At 36.4% G+C, this 25,311-nt stretch overlaps 1 protein-coding gene across 6 annotated transcripts in view; it reads right to left on the bottom strand.

The window, feature by feature from the left end:
* The window catches only part of TINAG (tubulointerstitial nephritis antigen), a 94,846-nt gene that overhangs the window by 50,348 nt on the left and 19,187 nt on the right, over positions 1–25,311 (bottom strand). For 4 of the 6 annotated variants that reach the window (XM_032299735.1, XM_032299738.1, XM_032299737.1 and 1 more), the window contains 2 exons: positions 14,858–14,972; positions 3,437–3,560 (listed from right to left, as the gene is read on the bottom strand). In XM_032299735.1, the coding sequence (XP_032155626.1) occupies positions 3,437–3,560; positions 14,858–14,972 (239 nt within the window). Of the gene's footprint in view, positions 1–3,436; positions 3,561–14,857; positions 14,977–25,311 lie in introns of all 6 variants that reach the window. The other 2 variants (XM_032299739.1, XM_032299740.1) reach the window with 1 other exon arrangement.

Here is a 25,311-nt window from a genome sequence, read left to right as displayed (position 1 = left end):
CTACTATATTGGAATAAAATTGAATCCTTTGTTTTTAAACTGGTATCTAATTTAGCTACCCAGGAGACAATACTTAAGCTAATTGAGACTAATATGAATTTATTTTCTACAATATCTAAAAGCTACATTGCACACTTTTGTGCTCATAACATTATTATCTTAATCTTGTTTCAGTAGACATGGAATTCAGCTTATTTATACCTATATATAAAACAAGCTGAATATATTTATTTAGTTACAATTACTAACAGTTGTAATTATTAACTAACATTAGTTACATATATGATTTATCACATATAGCTATATAATTATATATACACTATCAAATAGCTATATATGTAATTGATTATATGTAATGCTATATACAACTAGTAATATAGTTATGACAGTCATATATATATATATATATATACACACACACACAAATATTTTTATTATTAAAACTTCTTTTGTTTAAATAATTCCCTAGAATTGTCATTGTTATTGGTTCATTCCTTTCCTCAACACATTTATTAAACACCTACTAGCTGACAGGCACTGTAGCACTGGAAATTACAATGATGAACAAGAAACAAGAGAGATACTTCTTCCCTCGTAGAATAATAGACTAGGGAAACTAATCAACCAATAGCAAAATCCTACACATGTCATCATTTTGATCATGGTACCAAAATAAACTAATGTGAGTAAGGAGATCACGAAAAAATTGGAGTGGGTACTACTTCAGTACAGACTTTTTTTTGTTGTTGAATATCTGGTACAGTCTTGTTCTTGGTGCTTAGTTTCTTACTCACTTTTAATTAACGGCAACAAAATAATAACCTTTCTTCCATTCATTCACTTTTCTTAGTGAAAGCTATAGTATTTCTCTCATCAAAATTGTCAGTGTCCTGAAACTCCTCAAGGTGCCAATTTAAAATTTTTCTAAAATAATCCATTTAATTAATTTACATATGTATCTTTGTATACACACGGTTTTAATGTAACTGCGGCATGTTACAATGCTGTAGGGCAATTGCTGGCATTCTTTAGATGTCAATATGTGTTAAATTTGTAACCTCCAACTCCCTACTCGATTTCCGTCTACTACTGTACTAGGATATATTTCATAGGAGCAAATGACATTATACAACTTCTGATGGTGTCAAGAAAATAATTCCCTATTTCATCAAAGAAAGGAGAAATTTTTTAATGCTTTGACATTCAGCACAAAGATTTAGAATAAAATTAAAATTTTTTAAAATGTTGGTGAAACTGTGTTTTCATTTAGAAAATACTTTTTATAGTGTAGATAAAATAGTAGCCCAAAATTTGGAAGCCTGGTTTCCAGGGATATCTCTGATATTTCTCATCTTTTGGCTTCAGGTAAGCCACTTTACCTACTTGGGCCTCCTTTATAATACTACAGGCTTGAAAAGGGTGACCTTTAAAATCTCTTCCAGCCTCATGAATCTGTAGATTCCATCTAAAGGATAAGTCTTTTAAATCCTAATGTTATGCAATAAGTTGCTCTTATACCGACATTTCTGAATCTCAGTGGTGGTTTAGTCAAAATTCACATGAAATATTTAGAAAAGGTCAGAAGATTTAAGAGTGACTCATTTCAACCAATTGTTTCCCACCCTCTTCTTAAAAACTTTCACTGGACGTTACCTCTGAGACATGCTCTATTCTTTCCCCTGCTTATTTTATTCTGTCTTCAAATGTATGTGACACGTATTACTCCCACTACAACAAACACCTTCATCTCTTCAGCTTCTGACAAACAGCTTGAATTTGATTTGATTAATAACTTTTTAAAATATACGTGCATATTGTCAAGAGTCTTATTTATTCCATTTTATAGCTTTTAGTTTCTCTGAGAGATAATCCTTTTTTGTAACTAATGCTTTCTCACATAATTTTCTAGAGCTTTATAATTTACTTTAACAACAACAAAAAAAATGCCCTAATTTATCATACTGAATACACAGGATACAAAACTACATCCTCTGGAATCACAGAAGGAAGCCTCTCTCTGATGATCCATGCATTAGGTAGGGGAACAGTCCTGACTTGGCACAGAACAGAGGCTGTCTGTGGGGTTGTGACCTGGAACACCAAAATAAATCCTCCAGCCTAGCAAGTTGCTTTCAGCATTTCACCACTAACATTTTTCCTTAGACATCTTCAGAAATATTGGCATAATGTAAATTTTAGACAAAATTCTTATTGATCACCTGCTAGGTGTAACACATTAACCACATGAACAAAAAATGGCAGATGGTTTATTATATTAAATCTCTCTCCACCCATCTGAAACAAACTTAATCTTCTTTTTATTATCTTGTCTTAACTATCAATAGGCAAACAAATTTTGGCTTAGTAAGTTCTCCATGTGTGTCCCTAACACATCAAGGACAGCATAAGACAGCCAGAGAGGGGGTGTGGGCAGCAGTGAATTGACAGATGTAGCCATTTGGGGTGAGCTTGGCTACCATTATGGCACTAACAAAGGTATTTCTGGAATTGTCTGATTGATACCATGGAGCAATGATATTTAGACAAAGATATCAGCATTTCTCTGTTCCAGAATATGCCACCTTTCAGAGCTGGCTTCTCCCTCTCAAAGAGCCTATGTGCTTATTCACAATCCTTCCATGACTTTAAACTGTTTTTGCACTGTTAAAAGTTACCTGCAAGCCCTAGAGCTTAGTTTTATGAAAATAATTTAATGAAGGCCAATCATCATCATGTTAGCTTTCACTTAATTGCTGAAATATATTCAGCACTCCTTTGAGGATAATTTTGGTGACCAAATTTGAGGGTTAGCCTGTAATTAATTTACTGGACTTGTGAACTTACATAAAACTATAAAAGAGTCATTGTTTATACTTTTTGAGTAACAGTAGACTTAATTTGGAAACTAATCTGATTAGAAGATCAGTTATGTTACTTTTGAGTCAGAACCTATATATTTGCTTATATTTATTTAAAATGAAATAAAATCCATTTGATCCATTATTAGTTTTAAAGTCTTACTTTATACCAAATTAGATTAATTACAGTTTTGCAAGCTATATAAAGAAAAAAGAAAATGAGGTTTATGTGGGTGTATCTATATGTATATTGGAATCATAAATAATATATGAATGAAGAAGAACCTTAATCATCTTTTTATTATCTGGCCTTAACTCTGAATAGACAAATGCATTTTAGCAATTTTATTTTGTCACTCTTTTGATTCGCTATTTAAAATTGCACTCTAAAAATAAAATACAACTTTTAGATGAAAAATGGATTTTTTACATAATCTTCAGGTTACTTTCTTCATTCACAATGAGATTTTATTTGATCATATGCTAATATTTAAATATTCTAATTGTTTAATTATTCTCTCAGTCTCTAGAGACAAAAGGGGTAGCTTATAAGGAAGGAATTAAAATGACTTTATTACTTGCAGTGGAAAATGCCCAGGATGCAGCACAATTTTTTTGATCCAATGGGCCATGAGTCCATCCAGGCCATTTATAAGAAGCAACAAAAAATTCTGGAAGATCAGCTGTTGCAGGTAAAGAAGCCTAAAGAAAAAGAAAAGGTACATGTATGAGATTTTCTCAAGTATGTCTCAATAGGAAAATGTCATGCCTTTTTATAAAGTTACAATTATTTTAAAAACACATCCAAGTTTCCAGATGAACTATAGCTATGTGGAATTTCTATTTCACTTTATGGTTAAAAATGACAATTCAATGTGGGGACTCATAACCTAACACAAAGTCATGAGAACAATACATAGAATGGTTTTTCCAGGTTACCGCACAGTGCAAAACTATCAGCCAATGTTTCTGTCACCTTGAATCAGAGTTTTCCTCATCCGTAGGAAGACTACATGGTATTATTCAAATTTGTCCTCATAAACAATGTTTACTTTTCTCTCCTATTTTAAAGAGTGTATGTGATTCTGAGATGAAATTAATTTTGAAAGGGTACATTTCTGACAATTATGTATTATATGTATATAGAGCCCCAAGGACCACATCAATTTTGCACCAGCTATTAGGAAATAAAACTGGGATGAATTGGTTGATATTTATAAAATCTGTGCTTACTTCAGCAGCACAAATACTAACACTGGAACAATATTTATAAAATTCTTGTATACTAAAAAGGACTTCAGGACCAGGCTTGGTGGCTCATACCTGTAATCCCAGGACTTTGGGAGGCCAAGGTGGGTGGATCACGAGGTCAGGAGTTCAAGACCAGCCTGACCAACATGGTGAAAACTCATCTCTACTAAAAATACAAAAAAAAAAAAAAAAAAAAAATTAGCCAGGTGTGGTGGTGGGCACGTGTAATCCCAGCTACTTGAAAGACTGAGGCAAGAAGACAAGAGAATCGCTTGACCCTGGGAGGCGAAGGCTGCAGTGAGCCGAGATCACCCCACGGCTCTCCAGTCAGGGCAACAGTGTGACTTCATCTCAGAAAAAAAAAAGGACTTTAGAAAGTGTCTAAGAGCAACTGTGCAAAACCATGGTGTCTTAAGGGCCCAGGTTAAAGCCCTGACGAAGTCAGTTTTGGCCACCATCTTTCCAAGAAGGCAATTAAATTGCATGAAACTTGTTCTGGTCATTTCATTAAAAGAAAATCTAGAACACAATAACCTGTTATTTCCCAAACTTTTCTAAAGAGATGACTTTTACTTCCAAAAACAATCAGGCTTATAAACAATTTATTAATTTTTTTATCAGTTGCGTATACATGTTCTCACCCACATACAACACACACACCAATTATTTCTGAGAGTTCTTTAAAGTTTTGAAAGTGTGTTAATGTTTTCATACTGATTATGTTCTTAATATTCCTATGTGATATAATCAGGGACAAATATTATTAGCTCTATTAGTGAATGAGAAAACTAACTTTTAATAGTTAAAAGACATGTTAAGTCCCTCAGCTGAACGAGACTGGACTAGGACTACACCCAAGTTTCAAAATTCTTAACTTTCATTTCTATTGTTTCCCTACTTTATCAAAAATAAATGGATAATTTGCAGCAGAAGTAAAATGTCTGTAAAATACAAAATTCTACCAATGTAAAAGTTTTATGATTTTGACTTGAACCAGTCATATTACTGATCTGCTTGGTATCTTGCAAAAAAAAAATTACTTCTAGTATAAGTACGTAACAGCTTCCAAGGCTAAAACAAGGAACATTTAGAATTTACACGTCTGCTTGAAAAGAGTTTCATCCAAAATAATTTATCAATTTGTATTTTAATAGGGGAGTTCAGTTTTGATTTAGGGAACTATTACCACCTGAACTATATCCTAAGTTCCATTACTGCTATTTAGATGATGTAAGAAAACGCCAAAAACATCAAGCAAATCATTGTGAAGTGCTTGCATGATAACTTGAAGGATAGTATCATAGAAAACCAAGTGATTCGGAAGTTTTGATGCCATTAGATGAACTGCATTGCAGAATCTTAGAGTTGAGGCAAAACGTATTTATTGCTCTGGGTAGATAATTTGAGAGATATAGACTCACTTCGAAAGGTACCTTTCTAGCTGAGACAGAAATATACATATCTTAAAACTCATGCCTTCCAATTTTATATTATTCGTCAGTGCGCCTTTAAGCATTTATAATACTAGGTTGCCTCATGTTTTCAGAGAAATGGAGTACCAGTTATTATTTTATTGCTTTAAAATTTAAAAAAAAATAAAATAAATAAAATTTCTATTTAATGACAAAGCTAGGGCATGTTCCTTCTGCTCTATTGATACAATGAACATATAACTATTACTTTAAATTAATTAACAATTAATAAATTAAAAATTAATTCAGCAGGGTTGGTTATTTAGAATTTGACCTCCACATTTGAAAGCCTACCAGAGTGCTTTGCATATGGGAAATACTCAATACATATTTAATAATAATAATGAAATACATATCCATCTGGTAAAAGTATGTTTTCTTCCAGTCACATTAAGTTAAATTATAATACCAGCATGTATTTGTAGCTTTTATGATCTTTTCCTTAAAAATTAAAAAAAAAAGGGCTAATCCTTCTCATTAAGACAAGGCAATAAACAACAAACAAAATGACATTTTTATTCAAAACATATTTACCAATCCACTAATACAGATCAATTTATGAAGCTCATCTGTTGGATTTTCAAGATTTTTACATTTATTACTGCTTTTCCTAAAAACAAGCTCCTAGGATTTGAGGCCCAGCAGATACATATTTTTTATTTACCTCATGTTATCAGCTAATATGATATTGTAAAAACACAGAAAATTTTCTATCTCATTATTTCAAAAATACTGTTTTCCTCTGTTAAGTTTTTTAGAGTTTCTAAATAAAGGTAAGCATCACAGAATAACAGCTGTTAGGAATTGGTAATAGAATTGTGACCTTAATGAATGATACATTTGTTTTTAATTAATATTTTTTGGTTAATAAAGCAAAAGAATCAAGAAGACCAGCCGATAGTGACAGAAATTCCAAAATGGCACTGGCTTAAGTAGATAGAAATTCATTTTTAAGAGATGAATTTCATATAGACATGCTTAATTCTTTTAATCGTAATGTTGAAAAATATTTTAATCAGGATCTAATTATATTTTCAAATCAATATTAGCCAAATTTGAGGTTCAATGTGAATAGTCTCCCTGCTTCAGTATTTCCATTTAAAAATTAGAAATTAAAGATACTGTGGGCAAATATGAGGATTAAATATGATACATACTGGAGAACTGTATAACTTTTGCATTTAATCAAATTAAAATCTCTAAAAGCATGGTGGAAATGCCATCACAGAGTAGCTGGAGACAAACTGATCAATTTTCTCAGGAACCTCAGAATAAATTCTAGACATTCTTACAATTGAGTCTCTATCTGTATAACACCCCATGTATGAATCAGCCCCTCTATCTTTAGTTGTATTTCCCCCTACCCACTTAAACTTGGATGCTCATAGTGACCTGAGAAGCAAATGAAGCAACAGAGAATGTAATTATGGCATGACCTTTACAATTGAAGCCCAGGGACCATGAATACCAAGAGATTTCAGAACTATTTGATACTGGGGATAAAAGGGCTAATTTTCTAGTTGCTAATGGCTAAATGAATTTCTCATTTTCAATATTTGTCCTTATGCCTTACCTTTAAAAGAGGTATCCTTTGATATGTCTCTAGTTTTTTATAATAGAGTAATTTTTTAATGATCTTTTTCCTGTAAAGATCAATATGTACAGTGACTGCCCTATGGCAGGTAGTGTTAGCTCATCTCCAGTTCTGCCTTTTCTTCAAAGGAATAGAACTTTTATCTAGCACATTCAGGTTCAAAAAGTGACTATGTTTCCCAGCCCCACCTCACACACCCCCATCAACCTCCCTACCCAGGCTGCTATCACTAAGCTCTACCCTAATGGAATGTAAACAGAAGTATCATTTGGCAGCTTCATCTTTCCTTAAGAGATAGCTGGCCCCTGACTTTTGATCCTTTGTCTTGATCTTTTGTATTTTTCTGCTGGCAAAAACACCACTGGCATGTTTGTTCAGTAGGCATTATGGATTGACATACAGCAGTCCCCTTGAAACATTATATGATCTTGGAGATAAAGGTGCTGGGTGATGGAGCAACAAGAAGAAAGAAGTGTGGGTATCCAACAGCATAGAGTACAATGCCAGCGCAGGGCTACCCACTTCTAGATTTGCTGGTGAGCAATTGGTTCCTATCTTATTTAAGGAATTGTCATTTTGAATTCTTGTCACTCTCAGCTGAGCCTAATCATAACGAAAACAGCACACATATTTGCCATTAAAGTGGCTAGGGCAATGTCATATTTTCATTGAACCTAAGACATCATCAAATTTAAGAAAGCATCTCAATTTTAGAGGTGTTAACAAGTGAAAAAAAATGTGCATCTGAAAATGAATGAACTGTGATATTTCCCTAAATGAGTTCCTTAGAACATTAGTTCTGAAGAATTTTAATACATAATTACAAAGGGAGTTAATAAAATAGTTCTGAGAAACACCAGTTTTGAAAATTAGATTTTTGACTTCACTCAGTATTTTTTATAAACTGCTAGTGTACGTGAGCTCTAAAACATGGTAATAATGTTCACGATGTTAAATGGTTAGGATCTGGCCCAGTGCAAAATATATTATTTTATTTTATTTACTTCATATCATTTTTATTGTGAAGCAGATCAATGAACTAGTGTTTTATGAAACATACTTTAGGACAAGACAGGCCCAGACATGGGGAGGCCAGACAGTAGGTGCCTGTACTATGAACACATGAAATCACTTTAGGGAGCTACTTTTTAACAACCAAAAACATTTATTCATAGGGAATAAATTAATAAATTTTTACATTTGTTTGTGAAGATTTCTTCTGCAATAATCAATTAGGTCCTACTGTGCCGTTCAAGCCACCCCAATTTTACCACAGTGTTGTACATCACACTGTGGCTAGCGCAGAAAAATCAAACTGGAAACCTGAAAACTGATTTGAGATACATTCATTCTGCTACACTGCTGGTAAATAAGGAGTGAGGCCAGGTGTATATTTTCTAAAGTTTACCGAAGGGTGTGAGGTTCCATTCTGAGAGGGACAGAAAATAGTAAGAAGAAAGACAATTTGAAACTCTTTGAAATTTAAAATTCTTAATTCATTGACAGCAAGAACAACTATCATCCTATTCTATCATCAGCTTTTCCCTACATGGATGAGAAAATTCTGAGATGAGCTGAAGGAAACATATACAAACACAGACTCCACATAGCATCTGGCCCTGTCCCTCTTCTGCGGCACCATCAGTCTTCCTGTATTCCAGAAGCCTGATGCCATTTGCCTTACGTTCATGTGTGTGGGAGCTAAACAACAATTTTGTGGAGAAAATGGTCATTATTGCTCAATATTATATAAAGTATATAACTATACAACTGTGTTTTTCATTTTAATACTCAATGTTTCGGTTTCTAGAGAGGCTTCTGTTCATAAGGGTGGCATACAGTATTGCGATCAAGTAGGAGATATTTATTCAGACAGGGTTATTCTTAGTCAAAACAAAAATTTCAAATCCTAGCTGGGTACCATGGCTCACACCTATAATCCCAGCACTTTGGGAGGCCGAAGCAGGCAAATCATCTGAGGTCAGGAGTTTGAGACCAGCTTGGCCAACATGGCAAAACCACATCTCTACTAAAAATACAAAGATTAGCCAGGCTTGGTGGTGGGTTCCTGTAATCCCAGCTATTCAGGAGGCTGAGGCAGGGAGAACTGCTTGAACTCAGGAGGTGGAGCTTGCAGTGAGCAGAGATAGCAGCACTACACTCCAGCCTGGGATACCAAAGCAAGACTCTGTCTCAAAAAAAAAAAAAAAAAAAAAAAAAAATCAAATCCCATCAACAGTAAAAACTAAACTTGGAAAATTCACTTTGAGATGTTCAAAGGTATTTCTCATGCCTCAATACTTGGCTGTCATTGAAATATATTTCTGAAAGGAAAAAAAAAATCCTTGTATTATAACAAATGACTAGAGAAAAAAATCTAGTCAGTCAGCTGCTATGTGTAAGAATAAAGTGCCCAGATGATTAAAAAAAATTTTCCATTCCTCATCTCAAAAATCAGTAGCTTTAAAAGATTTATTATAAAATAATTCCTTAATTTCCAGCAAACTATAGAAAGCATAAGATTATTTTTCTTTGTTAGCTAATGCCAATATATTGGATGACTGAGAAAAGATGCCATACTGGTTGGCTATGAGGTTGACCCAAACAATTTTAGAATGTTTTACTTACATCAATCTGATATTATATAATATAGTCTACCAACAGGTTTTAAATGCCATACTAGCCTTAATATTTTAATTGTTTCCAAATAGTTCCGCCTTAGACATAATATTTACAGTTAATAACTTTAGTAACCTAATTTGTCTCCTTGGGGAATAAATAATTTCAAAATTGTTAAAGAAACAAATTTTAACGGAGTCAAGCATATAAATGAACTCTTAATTTTCACATTTCTGTGTGAAAACATTATTTTTTCAAAATATTTTTAATATTTATAAGAAGACATAACACAAGTGAAGCTTCCTGGCACTATCTCCCAAATTCAGAAGCACTTGAACATTATGTCTGACAAAACAATCAGGTACAAAGTTGATTGTGATTTGATAGGAGAGCATCACAGAACTCTCAGTTCGCCAGAAATACATAAGCTCTATCAGAGCCAATAAATCCAGGGCTACACCGTTATCAAACGAAATGCTCCAAATAATGAAGGTTTTAATAACTTAGTCCTTACAACATTAACTTATCTCAGAACACTGCTATTCTCCCAAGGTCAATACAAGGGAGAAAGAACAACTTTATATTATATAATAGCATTTAATACTTTACTATATTAAAGTACTGTGCTAAGCATTTCTCATCCAGTATTTGATGGGACTTATGCAACCCTATGAGCTAGATACTACCACCATTGGCATTTTGTGCAGAAGGAGCCTGAGGCAGTAAGTGGAGGAGCCAGTAGACGCATTATGGGAATAATGACTTAAGCTAAGGAATGAAGCCAGAAAAGCAGCCAGGGAAGGAAAGAGCTTTCTCAAGAATTCAGGATGACTCATGGCTCATCTTTCCCACCCAGAGATAATAATTTCCCAAATCCCAACTCTTATTTAAGCAATATGGCCAAGGAGATATTTGGAGACAGAGGTGCATGGAAATTTTTCAGTATGCTTTAAATCATATGTTAGCTACTGCCTAACCCTAGCTATATGCATAGTATGTATGTTGAAAACAGTTTTTTTAAAGTTAGAAAAAATCAGTGGGGGGGCGAGAACCAGTTATCCAGAAGAATTCCCACAAAAAGGAATTCATTGTCACTGTACTTGGAGGTAGTTTGATATCACATATTGGGTTTTTCTATGTAATCAACAGGCTAAGAACTAGCTATATAGAACTAAATAGTAGCTACAGCTTCCTATAGTTTCCAGTTCAACTCAGTTCATACTTCAAGTTCTTCCTAGAAATACCTGCTATTATTTCTGATTCTCTTTCACCTGGCTAGATATTAAAACATCTCTAACATTCAGAAATTTAGTCCTTAACTACTGTGCCCTAGAAATAAGATGCATTTCCTTGACTTATATGCTAAGCGTAATAGAACTCTTATTGGTTCAGTTAAATTTTTCTTATTGCTTTCCTGGAAGTACTTGGCAATTCCAGGACTTGTAACTTATTACAATAATTCAAAGCACTAGGTAATTTAAATTCTTCCCAACTCATAATTAAGAGTTTTAATTTAAATATCACCACAGTGATTTTTATGCAAACAAATCCCCAGGAGCCAATAAATGATTTTGAATTAAATTTCTTTTTTTTTTTTTTTTTGCTATAGTGAGTGGAAACTTGGGAAAGAAATGTAACTCGTTTTCTCTAGAACATAAAATATTCCAAGCTGCAGAAATTAGTTTACAAACGATACATTAGAAATAAAATTTTCAGGAAATATATAGACACACATAAGTGAGTGTGTGGCCCACCATGGCCCTCAATAAAAGCAAGTGAAAGAGCAGACCTTATAAAGGGCTGTCCCTTTTTCTTAAATAATGCTTGCTGCCTATTATTTTTTTCCTGCTGGACAGGAACAAAAATGAGACATAAAACAGAAAAACGTTACTCTTTTTCAGTTGACCATACGGTTAGGTCACTCAAAACCACAAATTGGAGCCACATCTCTAAAGATGTAAATCTTCCTTATTGTAGGGGAGACCTAAAAATAATCAAAGCTGAACATTTCAGAAAACTAGCTTTGGTTAAGAGATTAAGTCTTTTTACTACTTTGAACCTGAATTAGCCAACGCTTATTGACTCTACTGGAACTCTAATAACTTTTTAGAGGGACAGATTTTTCAGATGTGTCCTGGCTATGCAATACAAGTAATTCTGGGGTGGCTCTTAACCTCTCTCAATCTCAGCGTGATTTAACTTCCCAATCTCAATTTGCCTGCCTTTAAAATGTGAGTAATCATAGTATCCACTACATCATGCTGCTGGGGAAATTAAATGAGATCATGTATGAAATTGCTAAGTACTTTAACACACACCTACTCAATAAATGTCTGTTATTAACTTCTCTGATAATAGTTATAATTTAGAGGGCCCTGCTACTGGAACTTGAGTCAGAATAATAACTCAGGTGATGATCACTCAAAAGCAAAGTACATTAAACATTTAAAGAGAAACCCGTGCATTTATAACTCATCCAAAAGCAAACAACAATCCTGCTTGCTAAAGATGCTGAGAGCTTCCAGGCAGCCAGGACCAGATGTCTTCACTGGGGAACGGAGAGTTTACACTCCAGCAGCCTGGAAGCACCACTTTGCCCTGAGCATTCATAACAGGCCTTGAATACAATCAACATCTCAACTGGGAAATACATGTGCCTGGGGAACACCACACACTGGGTGGTAACATTGCAGCTCTGAGAGTAAGAGGTTTGTAATAACAAGTGAGGTAGAAACTTCTTTGTGCAAGGTACCTATTAGCAGATGATGACGTCTCTAAAAAGTGAAAGGGGAAAAACCAGTATAATAGTGTAAAGTATACGAATGTTAGGAAAATTGAGGTAATTTTACAAGGGAGTTTGTGAGGTCATCAGACAAAATCTGAAGATATTCTTTAACAAAAATATTGAGGATTTTTGAGGATCAACTTTTACTAATCATCATAGCATATATGTCTGAAGATACCAACATTTATTTTATTCTGATAATGGATACTCCTACAGACAGGACAAAATGACTATGTTTAGGTAAAAAAGAAAAATAGGAACCATGATTTGCTGAAGCATTGGCATACTGAAAAACCAATAATCTGAAATTGTTATTTGTGTGAAGTCATTGGCAATGTAAATGAACATTCAATTGTGCTTTTTTGGATTATCTATTTTAATTTTTTATTACACTTTAATTTCTGGGTTACACATGCAGAATGTGCAGGTTAGCTACATAGGTATGCATTGCTATGGTGGTTTGCTGTACCCATCAACCCATCATCTACATGTGGTATTTCTCCTAATGTTCACCCTCCCCTTGCCCTTCACCTCAATAGGCCCCGGTGCATGATGTTTCTCTCCCTTTGCCCATATGTTCTCATTGTTCAATCCCACTTATGAGTAAGAACATGCAGTGTTTGGTTTTCTGTTCCTGTGTTAGTTTGCTGAGGATGATGGTTTCCAGGTTCATCCATGTCCCAGCAAAGAACATTAACTCATCCTTCCTCCTTTTTTATGACTGCATAGTATTCCATGGTGTATATGTGTCACATTTTCTTTATCTAATCCATCACTGAGAGGCATTTGGGTTGGTTCCAAGTCTTTGCTATTGTGAATAGTGCTACAATAAACATACATGTGTATGTGTCTTTATAGTAGAATGATTTATAATCCTTTGGGTATATCCCCAGTAAAGGGATTGACTGGATATCACCAGAGGGGGCTGCAGAACAGCAAAAATTGCTGCCTGCTCCTTCCTCTGGAAGTTTTGTCCCAGAGGGAAACCTGCCCAATGCCAGCCGGAGCTCTCCTGTATGAGGTATCTGTCAACCCCTGCTGACAGGTGTCTTCCAGTCAGGAAGCACAGAGGTCTTGAGGAGGCAGTCTGTCCCTTAGCAGAGCTCGAGCATGGTGCCAGGATATCTGCTGCTCTCTTCAGAGCTGGCAAGCAGGAAGGTTTAAGTCTGCTGAAGCTGTACCCATAGCTGCCCCTTCCCCCAGGTGCTCTGTCCCAGGGATACAAGAGTTTTATCTATAACTCCTGACTGGGGCTGCTGCCTTTCTTTCAAAGATACCCTTCCCAGAGAGGAGGAATCTAGAGAGGCAGTCTGGCTACAACGGCTTTGCTGTGCTGCAGTAGGCTCTGCCCAGTCCAAACTTCCCAGTGGTTTTGTTTACACTGAGAGGGGAAAGCTGTCTACTCAAGCCTCAGTAATGGTGGATGGCCCTGCCCCCACTAAGCTGGAGTGTCCCAGGTCAACTTTAGACTGCTGTGCTGTCAGTAAGAATTTCAAGCCAGTGGATCTTAGCTGGGCTCCATGGGGGTTGGATCTGTCAAGAAAGACCACTCAGAACCCTGGCATCAATCCCCTTTTCAGGGGAGTCAGCACTTCTGTGTCACTGGCATTCCAGGTTATGGAAAAAAAAAAAAAAAAAACTCCTGAGCTCGGTGTCTGCCCAAATGGCCACTGAGTTTTGGCCACTTGAAACCCAGGGCCCTGGTGGTATAGGCATCTGAGGGAATCCCCTGATCTGCAGGTTGCAAAGACCATGGGAAAAGTGTAGTATCTGGACCAGATAGCATGGTTCCTGATGGCATAGTCCCTCATGGCTTCCCTGGCCTAGGAGAGGGAGTTCCCCAACCCCTTGCTCTTTCAGAGTGAGACAACACACCACCCTGCTTCTGCTCACCCTCCGTGAGCTGCACCCACTCTCTAACCATTCCCAATGAGATGATCCACGTACCTCAGTTGATAATGCAGAAGTCACCTGCCTTCTGTGTTGATCTCACCTGGAGCTGCCAACTGGAGCTGTTACTATTCAGCCATCTTGCCAGCCCACTCAATCATTCTTAAGGAGACAATGTCTAATTGATAACAGTAAATTTGCAAAGCCCACATGAAGCTTTTGAGGGATTTAACAACCATTAGGGAAAGGATTTTTGTATTTATGTGACAAAATTATGACTCTGAAAGCTGAAAACTCATTATTTTAGTAACTTTAAACTGCTTTTGATGTACACATGAACACACTTATACAAATACATGCACGTACATGAATCAGAAAGAACACTTACTGTCATTTCATTCATGCTCAGGAGCATGGGACTAGGTGGCAAGGTGCCAAGGCGAAATTTGAAACCATCTTCTAAAGTCATTCCCCAAAATTGGCTGTAGTTCTGTGCTGTCCAACTGCCTTACAGATGAAAGAGAAAAATATATACAGGTTATGTGACATCACTTTTGTAAACACACATTCCTTTATATTTCTGAAATTCAACAGCAGCAATTCTCACATAATGAGAATTATTGAAGGCTAGATATTCTTTATGTAAATGATGAATTATAATTTAAAAAATCAAGGGTATGAGATACTCTTCCTAAATAAGATCCATTTTACGAATTTTAGTGACTCATATGAGGAACACAAGGCCATATTCATATAGGCTAATGCTAAGAAATTGAAATTTTTACATACATATTAACACTTAAAAGGGATTAAGTGTTAATAAGGCCAATATATGCAGCTTCCTTTAAATGCCATTAAATGCATCTTAGAAAGAAGCTTAAATATACAGAAATATACTTATACATTAAATAGTTTAATACTTTTTCTTTACAATTTAGATTTGAAAAGAAATTCACCAGGTAAAAAAGTATACATAAGAAATGAATGACAAAATAGTTATAATTTTTAAAAATGACATCAGTGCTGATTAGATATTGACATATTCTATATTATATAATAAATGAATTTATTTAAGTGCTCAGTCATCTCAGTAATAAAAATCAGTTGATGTGAAATTAGGTAACAAAAATGCATATTTTTGTAGAGACATATTTTGTGCCATTGATTAGAAAAAAAACTTTCTCTTCAAAATTTAATATTGAAATTTGAAGACAAAAATTTTTTACAGATGATAGTAGATAAAAAATTAGAAATATACAAGAAACTTAATCATTGGCTATTCTGAACTATCTACAACTTGAGGTCAATATATTTGCAGTACTTTTGTCAAATCTAAATCCTGTCCTGTTATGTTTATCACCAAAATTGTTTATAATGTGATAGGCTATTATGAAACATTGAAAATTTTTTGTTGTTGTTTTGAGACAACTTTATGCTTTTGTTGCCCAAGCCAGAGTGCAATGGCGCCATCTCAGCTCACTGCAACCTTCACCTCCGAGATTAAAGTGCTTCTCCTCTCCTGCCTTAACCTTCCGAATAGCTGGGGTTACAGGCATGCACCACCACACCCAGCTAATTTTTTGTGTTTTTAGTAGAAATGGGGTTTCAACATGTTAGCCAGGCTGGTCTCAAACTTCTGACCGTAGATGATGATATGCCTTCCTCTGCCTCCCCAAGTGCTGGGATTACAAGCATGAGCCACCTCACCTGGCCTACAACTTAATTTTTAATAATATACCTGGCAATCCCAAGATGGCTGAATAAGAGGCAGCTCCAGAAAGCAGCTCCCCGCGAGAGAGATGCAGAAGCCGAGTGGTACCTCCAAAAAAGGTACCATGTTCATTTTGTGGGTCGGGTCAGACAGTGGGTATAAAGCAAATAGGGCATTTTTCAGCAAGGTGGGGCACTGCCCCACCCAGGAGAAGCGTGCAACCAGCTGGAGGACTGGGAGATCCCCCTGAGACCTCGGTTCGGATACAGTGCTTTACCCAAGCCCTCTACAACCCACAGAACAGGAGATCTTCGCTGGGCTGAAAAGCCTTAGCGAGCTGCCTGAACAGAGCAGAACAGCAACTTCAGCCAGCTGGGGAGTCAGCATAGATCTAGGCAGAAGCACCAGCAGACGCTGAGAAAGCCAAAAAGCCAGTGGGATGGAGCTACCCGTCCCGCTGGTAAGAAGGGAAATGGAATCCAGGGAAACAGCCCAAATGGCAGGATCAGTCCCCCTGCCGCACAAAGCCCAGCAGGTCAAAAAAGTCTCACTCCAGAGTTAGACACCCAGAATGTCAGTTAGAGAGTGACCAGGAACTTATCCAGCTCGGCAGGCGTAATGGAAGACGCCTTTGCAGAAGCCAGCCTAATTTTCCTGAGTAAATAAAAGATGCAGTAGCTCTACTGAATCTGTGGCAGCCCAGCAGCACCTCCACAGGTAGATAAAGGAAAGGCTGCCTCCCCAGGCAGCTACCTGAGATCAAAACTATAAAAATTCAAGGGATGAGGAGAAACCAGTGCAAGAAGAATGAAACCATCAAAAACCAGAACGTCTCTCCCCCACCACGAGTTCACAACCCCTCACCAGCAAGGGAACAAAGCAGGACAGAGAACGAATTTGCCGAATTGACAGAAGCAGGCTTCAGAAGGTGGGTAATAACAAACTTCTCTAAGTTAAAGGAACATGTTCTATCCCAATGCCAGGAAGGTAAAAACCTTGAAAAAACATTAGATGAAAGGCTAACTAGAATAACCAGCTTAGAGAAGAACATAAACAACTTGATGGAGCTGAAAAACACAGCACAAGAACTTCATGAAGCATACACAAGTTTCAATAGCCGAATAGATCAAGCAGAAAAAGGGATATCAGAGATTGAAGATCAAATCAATGAAATAAAAGGAGAAGGGAAGGAAAAAAAGAGAACAAAGAGTGAAAAGAAATGAACAAAGCCTTCAAGAAATATCGGATTACATGAAAAGACCTAATCTACGCCTGATCGGTGTACTGGAAGATGATGGGGAGAATGAATCCAAGCTGGAAAACACTCTTCAGGATATTATCCAGGAGAACTTCCCCAACCTAGCAAGGCAGGCCAACATTCAAATACAGGAAATACAGAGAACACTACAGTGATACTCCTCTAAAAGAGCAACCCCAAGGCACATAATAATCAGGTTCACCAGGGTTGAAATGAAGGAAAAAGTACTAAGGGCAGCCAGAGAGAAAGGTCAGGTCACCCACAAAGGGAAGCACATCAGACTCACAGCAGATCTCTTGGCAGAAACTCTACAAGCCAGAGAGAGTGAGGACCAATATTCAACATGCTTAAAGAAATGAACTTTCAACCTAGAATTTCATATCCAGCCAAACTAAGCTTCATAAGTGAAGGAGAAAGGAAGTCCTTTATGGACAAGCAATTGCTGAGAGATTTGTCACTACAAGACCTGCCCTGCAAGAGCTCCTGAAGGAAGCAATAAACACAGAAAGGAAAAACAAGTACCAGCCACTGCAGAAAAAAAAACGACCAAATGGTAAAGACCAATGAGGCAATGAAGAAATCACACCATCCAAAGGGCAAAACACCCAACCAGTAATACAATGGCAGGATCAAATTCACACATAATATTAACATTAAATGTAAATGGACTAAATGCCCCAGTCAAAAGACACAGACTAGCATATTGGATAAAAAGCCAAGAACCATTGGTGTGCTTCATTCAGGAAACCCATCTCATGTGCAAAGATACACATAGACTCAAAATAAAGCAATGGAAGATTTACCAAGCAAATAGAGAGCAAAAAAAAGGCAGGGTGGCAATCCTACTCTCTGATAAAACAGACTTTAAATGAACAAAAATCAAAAGAGACAAAGGAGGGCATTGCATAATGGCAAATGGATCAATACAACAAGGAGAGCTAATAATCCTAAATATGTACTCACTCAATACAGGAGCACCTAGATACATAAAGCAAGTCCTTAATGACCTACAAAGAGACTTAGACTCCCACATAACAATAGTGGGAGACTTTAACACTCTACTGTCGATATTAGATCAATGATACAGAAAATCAAAGAGGAAATCCAGGACTTGAATGCAGATCTGGACCAAGTGAACTTAATAGACATTTACAGAACTCTTAGCCCCAAATCCACAGAATATGCATTCTTCTCAGCACCACATCGCACTTATTCTAAAATCGACCACATAATTGGAAGTAAATCACTCCTCAGTATATGAAAAATAACTGAAATCATAGCAAACAGTCTCTCAGACCACAGTGTGATCAAATTAGAACTCAGGATTAAGAAACTAACTCAGAACCGCACAATTTCATGGAAACTGAACAACTGGCTCCTGAATGTTGACTGGGTAAACAATGAAATGAAGGCAGAAATAAAGATGTTCTTCGAAACCAACGAGAATGAAGACACAACATACCAGAATCTCTGGGACACATTTAAAGCAGTGTCTAGAGGGAAATTCATAGCAATAAATGCCCACATGAGGAGCAAAACAAAGTCTGAAATTGACACCCTATCATCAAAATTGAAAGAGCTAGAGGAGCAAGATCAAAAAAGCTCAAAAGCTAGCAAAAGACAAGAAATAACTAAGATCAGAGCAGAACTGAAGAAGTTAGAGACACAAAATACCCTTCGAAAAATCAGTAAATCCAGGAGCTGGTTTTTTGAAAACATCAACAAAATAGACTGACCACTAGCCAGACTAATAAAAGAAAAGAGAGAAGAACCAAATAGATGCAATAAAAAATGATAAGGGGGACATCACCACCAATTCCACAGAAATACAAACTACCGTCAGAGATTACTACAAACAACTCTATGCACACAAACCTGTAAATCTGGAGGAAATGGATAAAGTCCTGGACACTTGCTCCCTCCTAAGACTAAACCAGGAGGAAGTTGAATCCCTGAATAGGCCAATAACAAGGGCTGAAGTTGAGGCAGCAATTAATAGCCTATGAACTAAAAAAAGCCCAGGTCCAGACAGGTTTACAGACATATTCTACCAGACATACAAAGAGGAGCTGACACCATTCCTTCTGAAACTATTCCAAACAATACAAAAGGAGGGAATCCTCCCCAACTCATTTTATGAGACCAACATCATCCTAATACCAAAACTAGGCAGAAACACAAATAAAAAAGAAAACTTCAGGCCAATATCCATGATGACCATATATGCAAAAATCTTCAATAAAATACGGGCAAAGAGAATGCAACAGCTTGAATGAATCAGAAAGCTTATTCATCATGATCAAGTAGGCTTCATCCTAGGGATGCAAGGCTGGTTCAACATACGCAAGTCTATAAATGTAATCCATCACATAAATAGAACCAAAGACAAAAACCACATGATTATCTCAATAGATGCAGAAAAGGCCTTTGACAAAATTCAACAGCGCTTTATGCTAAAAATCCTCAATAAAGTAGGTATTGATGGTACATATCACAAAATAATAAAAGCTATTTATGAGAAACTCACAGCCAATATCATACTGAATGGGCAAAAACTGGAAGCATTCCTTTGAAATCTGGCACAAGACAAGGATGCCCTCTCTCAGCACTCCTATTCAATATAGTATTGGGCAATCAGGCAAGAGAAAGAAATAAAGGGTATGCAAATAGCAAGAAAGGAAGTCAAATTGTCTCTATTTGCAGATGACATGATTGTTTATTTAGAAGATCCCACTGTCTCAGCCCAAAATCTCCTGAAACTGATAAGCAACTTCAGCAAAGCCTCAGGATACAAAATCAATGTGCAGAAATCACAGGCATTTCTATACACCAATAACAGAGAGAGCCAAATCAAAAGTGAACTCCCATTCACAATTGCTACAAAGAGAATAAAATATGTAGGAATATAATTAACAAAGGATGTAAAGGGCCTCTTCAAGGAGAACTATAAACCACTGCCCAATGAAATAAGAGAGGACACAAACAGATGGATAAACATTCCATGCTCATGGCTGGAAAGAATCAACATCATGAAAATGGCCATACTGCCCAAAGTTATTTATAGATTCAATGCTATCACCATCAAGCTACCAATGACCTTCACAGAACTGGGAAAAACCACTTCAAACTTCATATGGAACCAAAAGAGAGCCTGCATAGCCAAATCAATCCTAAGCAAAAAGAACAAACCTGGAGGCATCACGCTGCCTGACTTCAAACTATACTACAAGGCTACAGTAATCAAAACAGCATGGTACTGGTACCAAAACAGAGACATAGACCAATGGAACAGAACAGAGGCCTCAGAAGCAACACCACACATCTACAATCATCTGATCTTTGACAAACCTGACAAAAAAACAAGCAATTGGGAAAGGACTGCCTGTTTAATAAATGGTGTTGGGAAAACTGTCTAGCCATGTGCAGAAAGCAGAAATTGGACCCCTTACTGACAATTTACACTAAAATTAACTCCAGATAGATTAAAGATCTAAACATAAGATCTAACACCATAAAAACCTAGAAGAAAATCTAGGCAAAACCATTCAGCACATAGGCATAGGCAAGGACTTCATGACTAAAACACCAAAAGCAATGGCAACAAAAGCCAAAAAAGACAAATGGGATCTAATTAAACTCCAGAGCTTCTGTACTGCAAAAGAAACAATCATTAGAGTGAACTGGAAACCAATAGAGTGGGAAAAAATTTTTGCAATGTACCCATCTGACAAAGGGCTAATACCCAGAATATACAAAGAGCTAAAACAGATTTACAAGAAAAAAGCAAACAAACCCAACCAAAAGTGGGCAAAGGATATGAACAGACACTTTACAAAAGAAGACATATATGAGGCCAACAAACATGAAAAAATGCTCATCATCACTGGTCATTAGAGAAATGCAAATCAAAACCATGTTGAGATATCATCTCATACCAGTTAGAATGGCAATCATTAAAACATCTGAAGAAAACAGAGGCTGGAGAAAATGTGGAGAAATAGGAACACTTTTACACTGTTGGTGGGAGTATAAACTAGTTAAACCATTATGGAAGACAGTGTGGCAATTCCTCAAGGACCTAGAAATAGAAATACCTTTTGACCCAGCAATTCCATTACTGTGTATATACACAAGGAAATACAAATTGTTCTATTATAAAGACACATGCACACGTTATGTTCACTGCGACACTGTTTACAATAGCAAAGACCTGGAACCAATCCAAATGTCCATCATTGATAGACTGGATAAAGAAAATGTGGCACATATACAGCATGGAAAACTATGCAGCCAGAAAAAAGATGAGTTCGTGTCCTTCATAGGGATGTGGATGAATTTGGAAACCATCATTCTCATCAAACTGATACAAGAACAGAAAACCAAATACCATATGTTATCACTCATAAGTGGGTGTTGAACCATTAGAACACGTGGACACAGGGAGGGGAGCATCACACACTGCGGTCAGTGGAGGGGTCTAGGGGAGGGTCAGCAGTGGTGGGGAGGGTGGGGAAAGACAAAGAAGGGAGAAATACCAGATATAGGTGATGGGGGAATGAAGGTAAAAAACCACCTTGCCATTTATATACCTTTGCAACAATCCTGCATGATCTGCACATGTATCCCAGAACATAAAGTACAATAAAAAAAAATAATAATATATCTGGCAAGTTAATGCTTTTCTTTTGTATAAGATCTGTTAGTTCATAAAATCTTTAGAAACTCAGCTACAATTTATAATGCAATCTTCATTACCCAAGGTATCTCAATAAAAGAACCTCTGAATACAAGAAATACTGTATAATTCAAAAGGTTGACAGGACTTGCCTTGGGCAAAACTGTGACATCAGTAAAGTATGTTTTTGTTGCCCTACATTAGTAGGTTTCAAACATCAGGTCAGAGATATTCATAGGTTATTTAATTAAGCACTAAATTTGGTGAGCAGGGTGATAATTTAAGAAAATAAAATGGAAGATAGGTGAAATAATAGGAAATAGAGTTTATTACAAATAGTGAGGGTAAGTTCTCTGTGTCTGTGTCTGGGTGTGTTGATGTGTGTACACATGTGTGTGTACTAGATCACAAGTAAAATATATGTTCTACTGTAATATATGCTCAAAAAATGTGAGAGGTGTGACTAACCTATAACATCCTTCTTCATTTAGACTCATAACTTTCATTCTAATCCAATTTAGCACTTATTGAACTTTCTTAATTTATGTATCATATTCTCTGATAAACACTGAGAACATAGATATGAATAAATTTCTCTACATTCAAGAAATTCATACCTTAAGAAAGACTACAAAGATAGAAATGACTTCAGCCTGTGTCATTTATTAGCAGTAGATCAAAATATGATCAAAATATTCAAACATAACTCTGCCTGAAGGAGTTGGCACATTTTTACATAAAGCAAATTTAGTACTCTATCTGGAAGGCTGAGGATAAGTTTGGTGACCAGATATAAAAGAAGAGAGCATTTATTTAAAGAAAAGGCAACTCTTGAGCAAAGCACATAGGTTTGAAGTTGGATGGCATGTTTAGGGAATGACAGATAAGTTAAATTCTTAAACTAAGAGGGAGGATAGGGACACAAGGGCCGAAAATGGTATAAAAGATAAGGTAGTAAAAAAACTTTTGGACCAACAAGTTATTTATGCTAAGGGCAATACTTATATTTCACAAGCAGCACAGTACCATTGAGAATTTCTGGAAACAAAGTCAGGTCATTTCAAATTAGGCTTGATAAAGAAAAGCATTACACTGTAGTCTAGAATGGAAGAAGTAAATATCCAAGAGAAACTTTTAGTATGGCAGTTAGCAATAACTACTGACTGAGAGTAAAAGAAACGCAGAACCAAACTAACTTCAAATTTTCAAGTTAACCAGATAGAGCAAGATGCCAGTAAGTAAGAATAGGTAGGAGTTAATCACTGCAGTTTGGGGTGAGCTGGTTTTGAGAAACCAGTGAAAAATCAAAGCCAGCTTATCCAGTAGATCAAATTTTGAGTTCATAAGAAAGAATCTACTTACTTAGCCTTTGAATGTAAGCTGGTCTAGTAACTTGGTAAGTGGTAGAATTTATATTGTGGAAGTTTCAAGCATGAGCTTCAAGGGAGACTTGTGCACCTTGAACTTGTGCCTCATTAGAACAATAATTATGAGGAAATGCCAAAGCTAGCCTGCTGGAGACACATGGCCCAATCAACAACCAGCATTAACCACAAGACATAGCGTGAGGCCATCTTAGACAATTCAGCCTCTGTTGCGGCTCTATAGACACAAGAGTAATTCCAGAAAAGAGAAACCAAAGAGCCTCAGTTGAACCTATTCCAAATTGCTAATGTGAAAAGTTGAAAAGCTTATTGCTTTAAAATGCTGAATCCTGGAATGGTTTGTTATACACCAGCAGATAATGGAAATACTTATGTGTCTCCCTTTATTCCGCTAACTTGCTGATTATTACTTGTGCCACTAATTTAGCACTTATATTCCGCCCTATTATTAGAAATCCTTTTATAAAGGTAATGGCAATGTTGGCTCCTCAACTATATGGTAAATTCCTTTAAGACAGAAATTATTTGTCTTTTGTTTTGTTTTGTTTAAGACCGAATTTCACTCTGTGGCCCAGGCTAGAGTGCAGTGGCATGATCTCAGCTCACTGCAACCTTTACCTCCTGGGTTCAAGCAATTCTAGTGCCTCCACCTCCCAAGTAGTTGGGACTACAGGCCCGTGCCACCACACTCGGCTAATTTTTGTATTTCTGGTAGAGACAGGGTTTCACCATGTTGGCCAGGCTGGTCTCGAACTCCTGACCTCAAGTGATCCACTCGCGTTGGCCTCCCAAAGTGCTGGGATTACAGACATAAGCCACCTCGCCAGGCCAAAATTATTTATTTGTATCCTCAGCAATGCCACCAGGGGGACATAGGTTTATTAATATCGACTGATTGCACTAAAAAGTAACACAGAGAATAAATAAGCACTGAAGTACATTACATAGAATAAGTAAGGACTTGGATCTAAAATACTGTCAAGATGTGGGAAAGGAATGTTTTAAAGTAAAGATCGCATATTTGATAAAGGCTATTTTGAAAAGCACTTAATAAATATTAAATGACATGATTATATTTTCATGCATAAAAACAATTTGAGCATCATAAAGAGGGAATAGCTGAAAATCAGAACTTTGTATGTTTCCTTTTGCTCCGATTATCTTTCACTTTCTAATCTTTTAAAGTTCTGTGGTGTTTTAATATTTGCTACTAAAATGCAAAGCTCATGCCTGTTAAGTAGTCCTAGAGTATTCTCCAAATAAATAAATCAGAGAAAGAAAGTTCTTCCTTCTAAGGGAGATATTAGGTTGGTGCAAAAAGTAATGGTAGCTTTGGCCAAAATCACCATTACTTTTGCACCAACCTAATAGCATTCCCAATAACTTTTGTAGCCCTAAGTGTACTTTCTTAAGTGTACCACATTGTTTTAGACTGCGGTTTCTCATATGCTTTTTAACAGTGGAAAGCTAGGCTGCTCTGTTTTGGTTTCTTGGAAATGTATGTTAATTAGGTCTAGCATTTGAACCTTTTCAGGAATCTGATTCAAATAATTTCTCAAGGTGACACATAGTCTCATGTTCTTTGAATAATTTAAATATGATTTAGCCTCAGAAAATTATAATTTGTTTTCCCTAGAAATACTTAAAATGTCATCAAGTTATCATCTAAAATAGTGGTTTAACACACACACACACACACACACACACACACACACACACACGCAGAGGAACTGAGAATGGTTTAAGAATATTAATATCAACAAATGTGACTTTCTATATTTTGTATCTTCCAAGAAAAAAAAATGAATACACT

Source organism: Sapajus apella, unplaced genomic scaffold (assembly GCF_009761245.1).
Source record: "Sapajus apella isolate SASKATOON/1434 unplaced genomic scaffold, GSC_monkey_1.0 scaffold41, whole genome shotgun sequence".
In the NCBI taxonomy this organism is placed as follows: Eukaryota; Metazoa; Chordata; class Mammalia; order Primates; family Cebidae; genus Sapajus; species Sapajus apella.
Note: the sequence above shows the minus strand (reverse complement) of the source record. Positions and strands in the feature narration are given on the sequence as shown.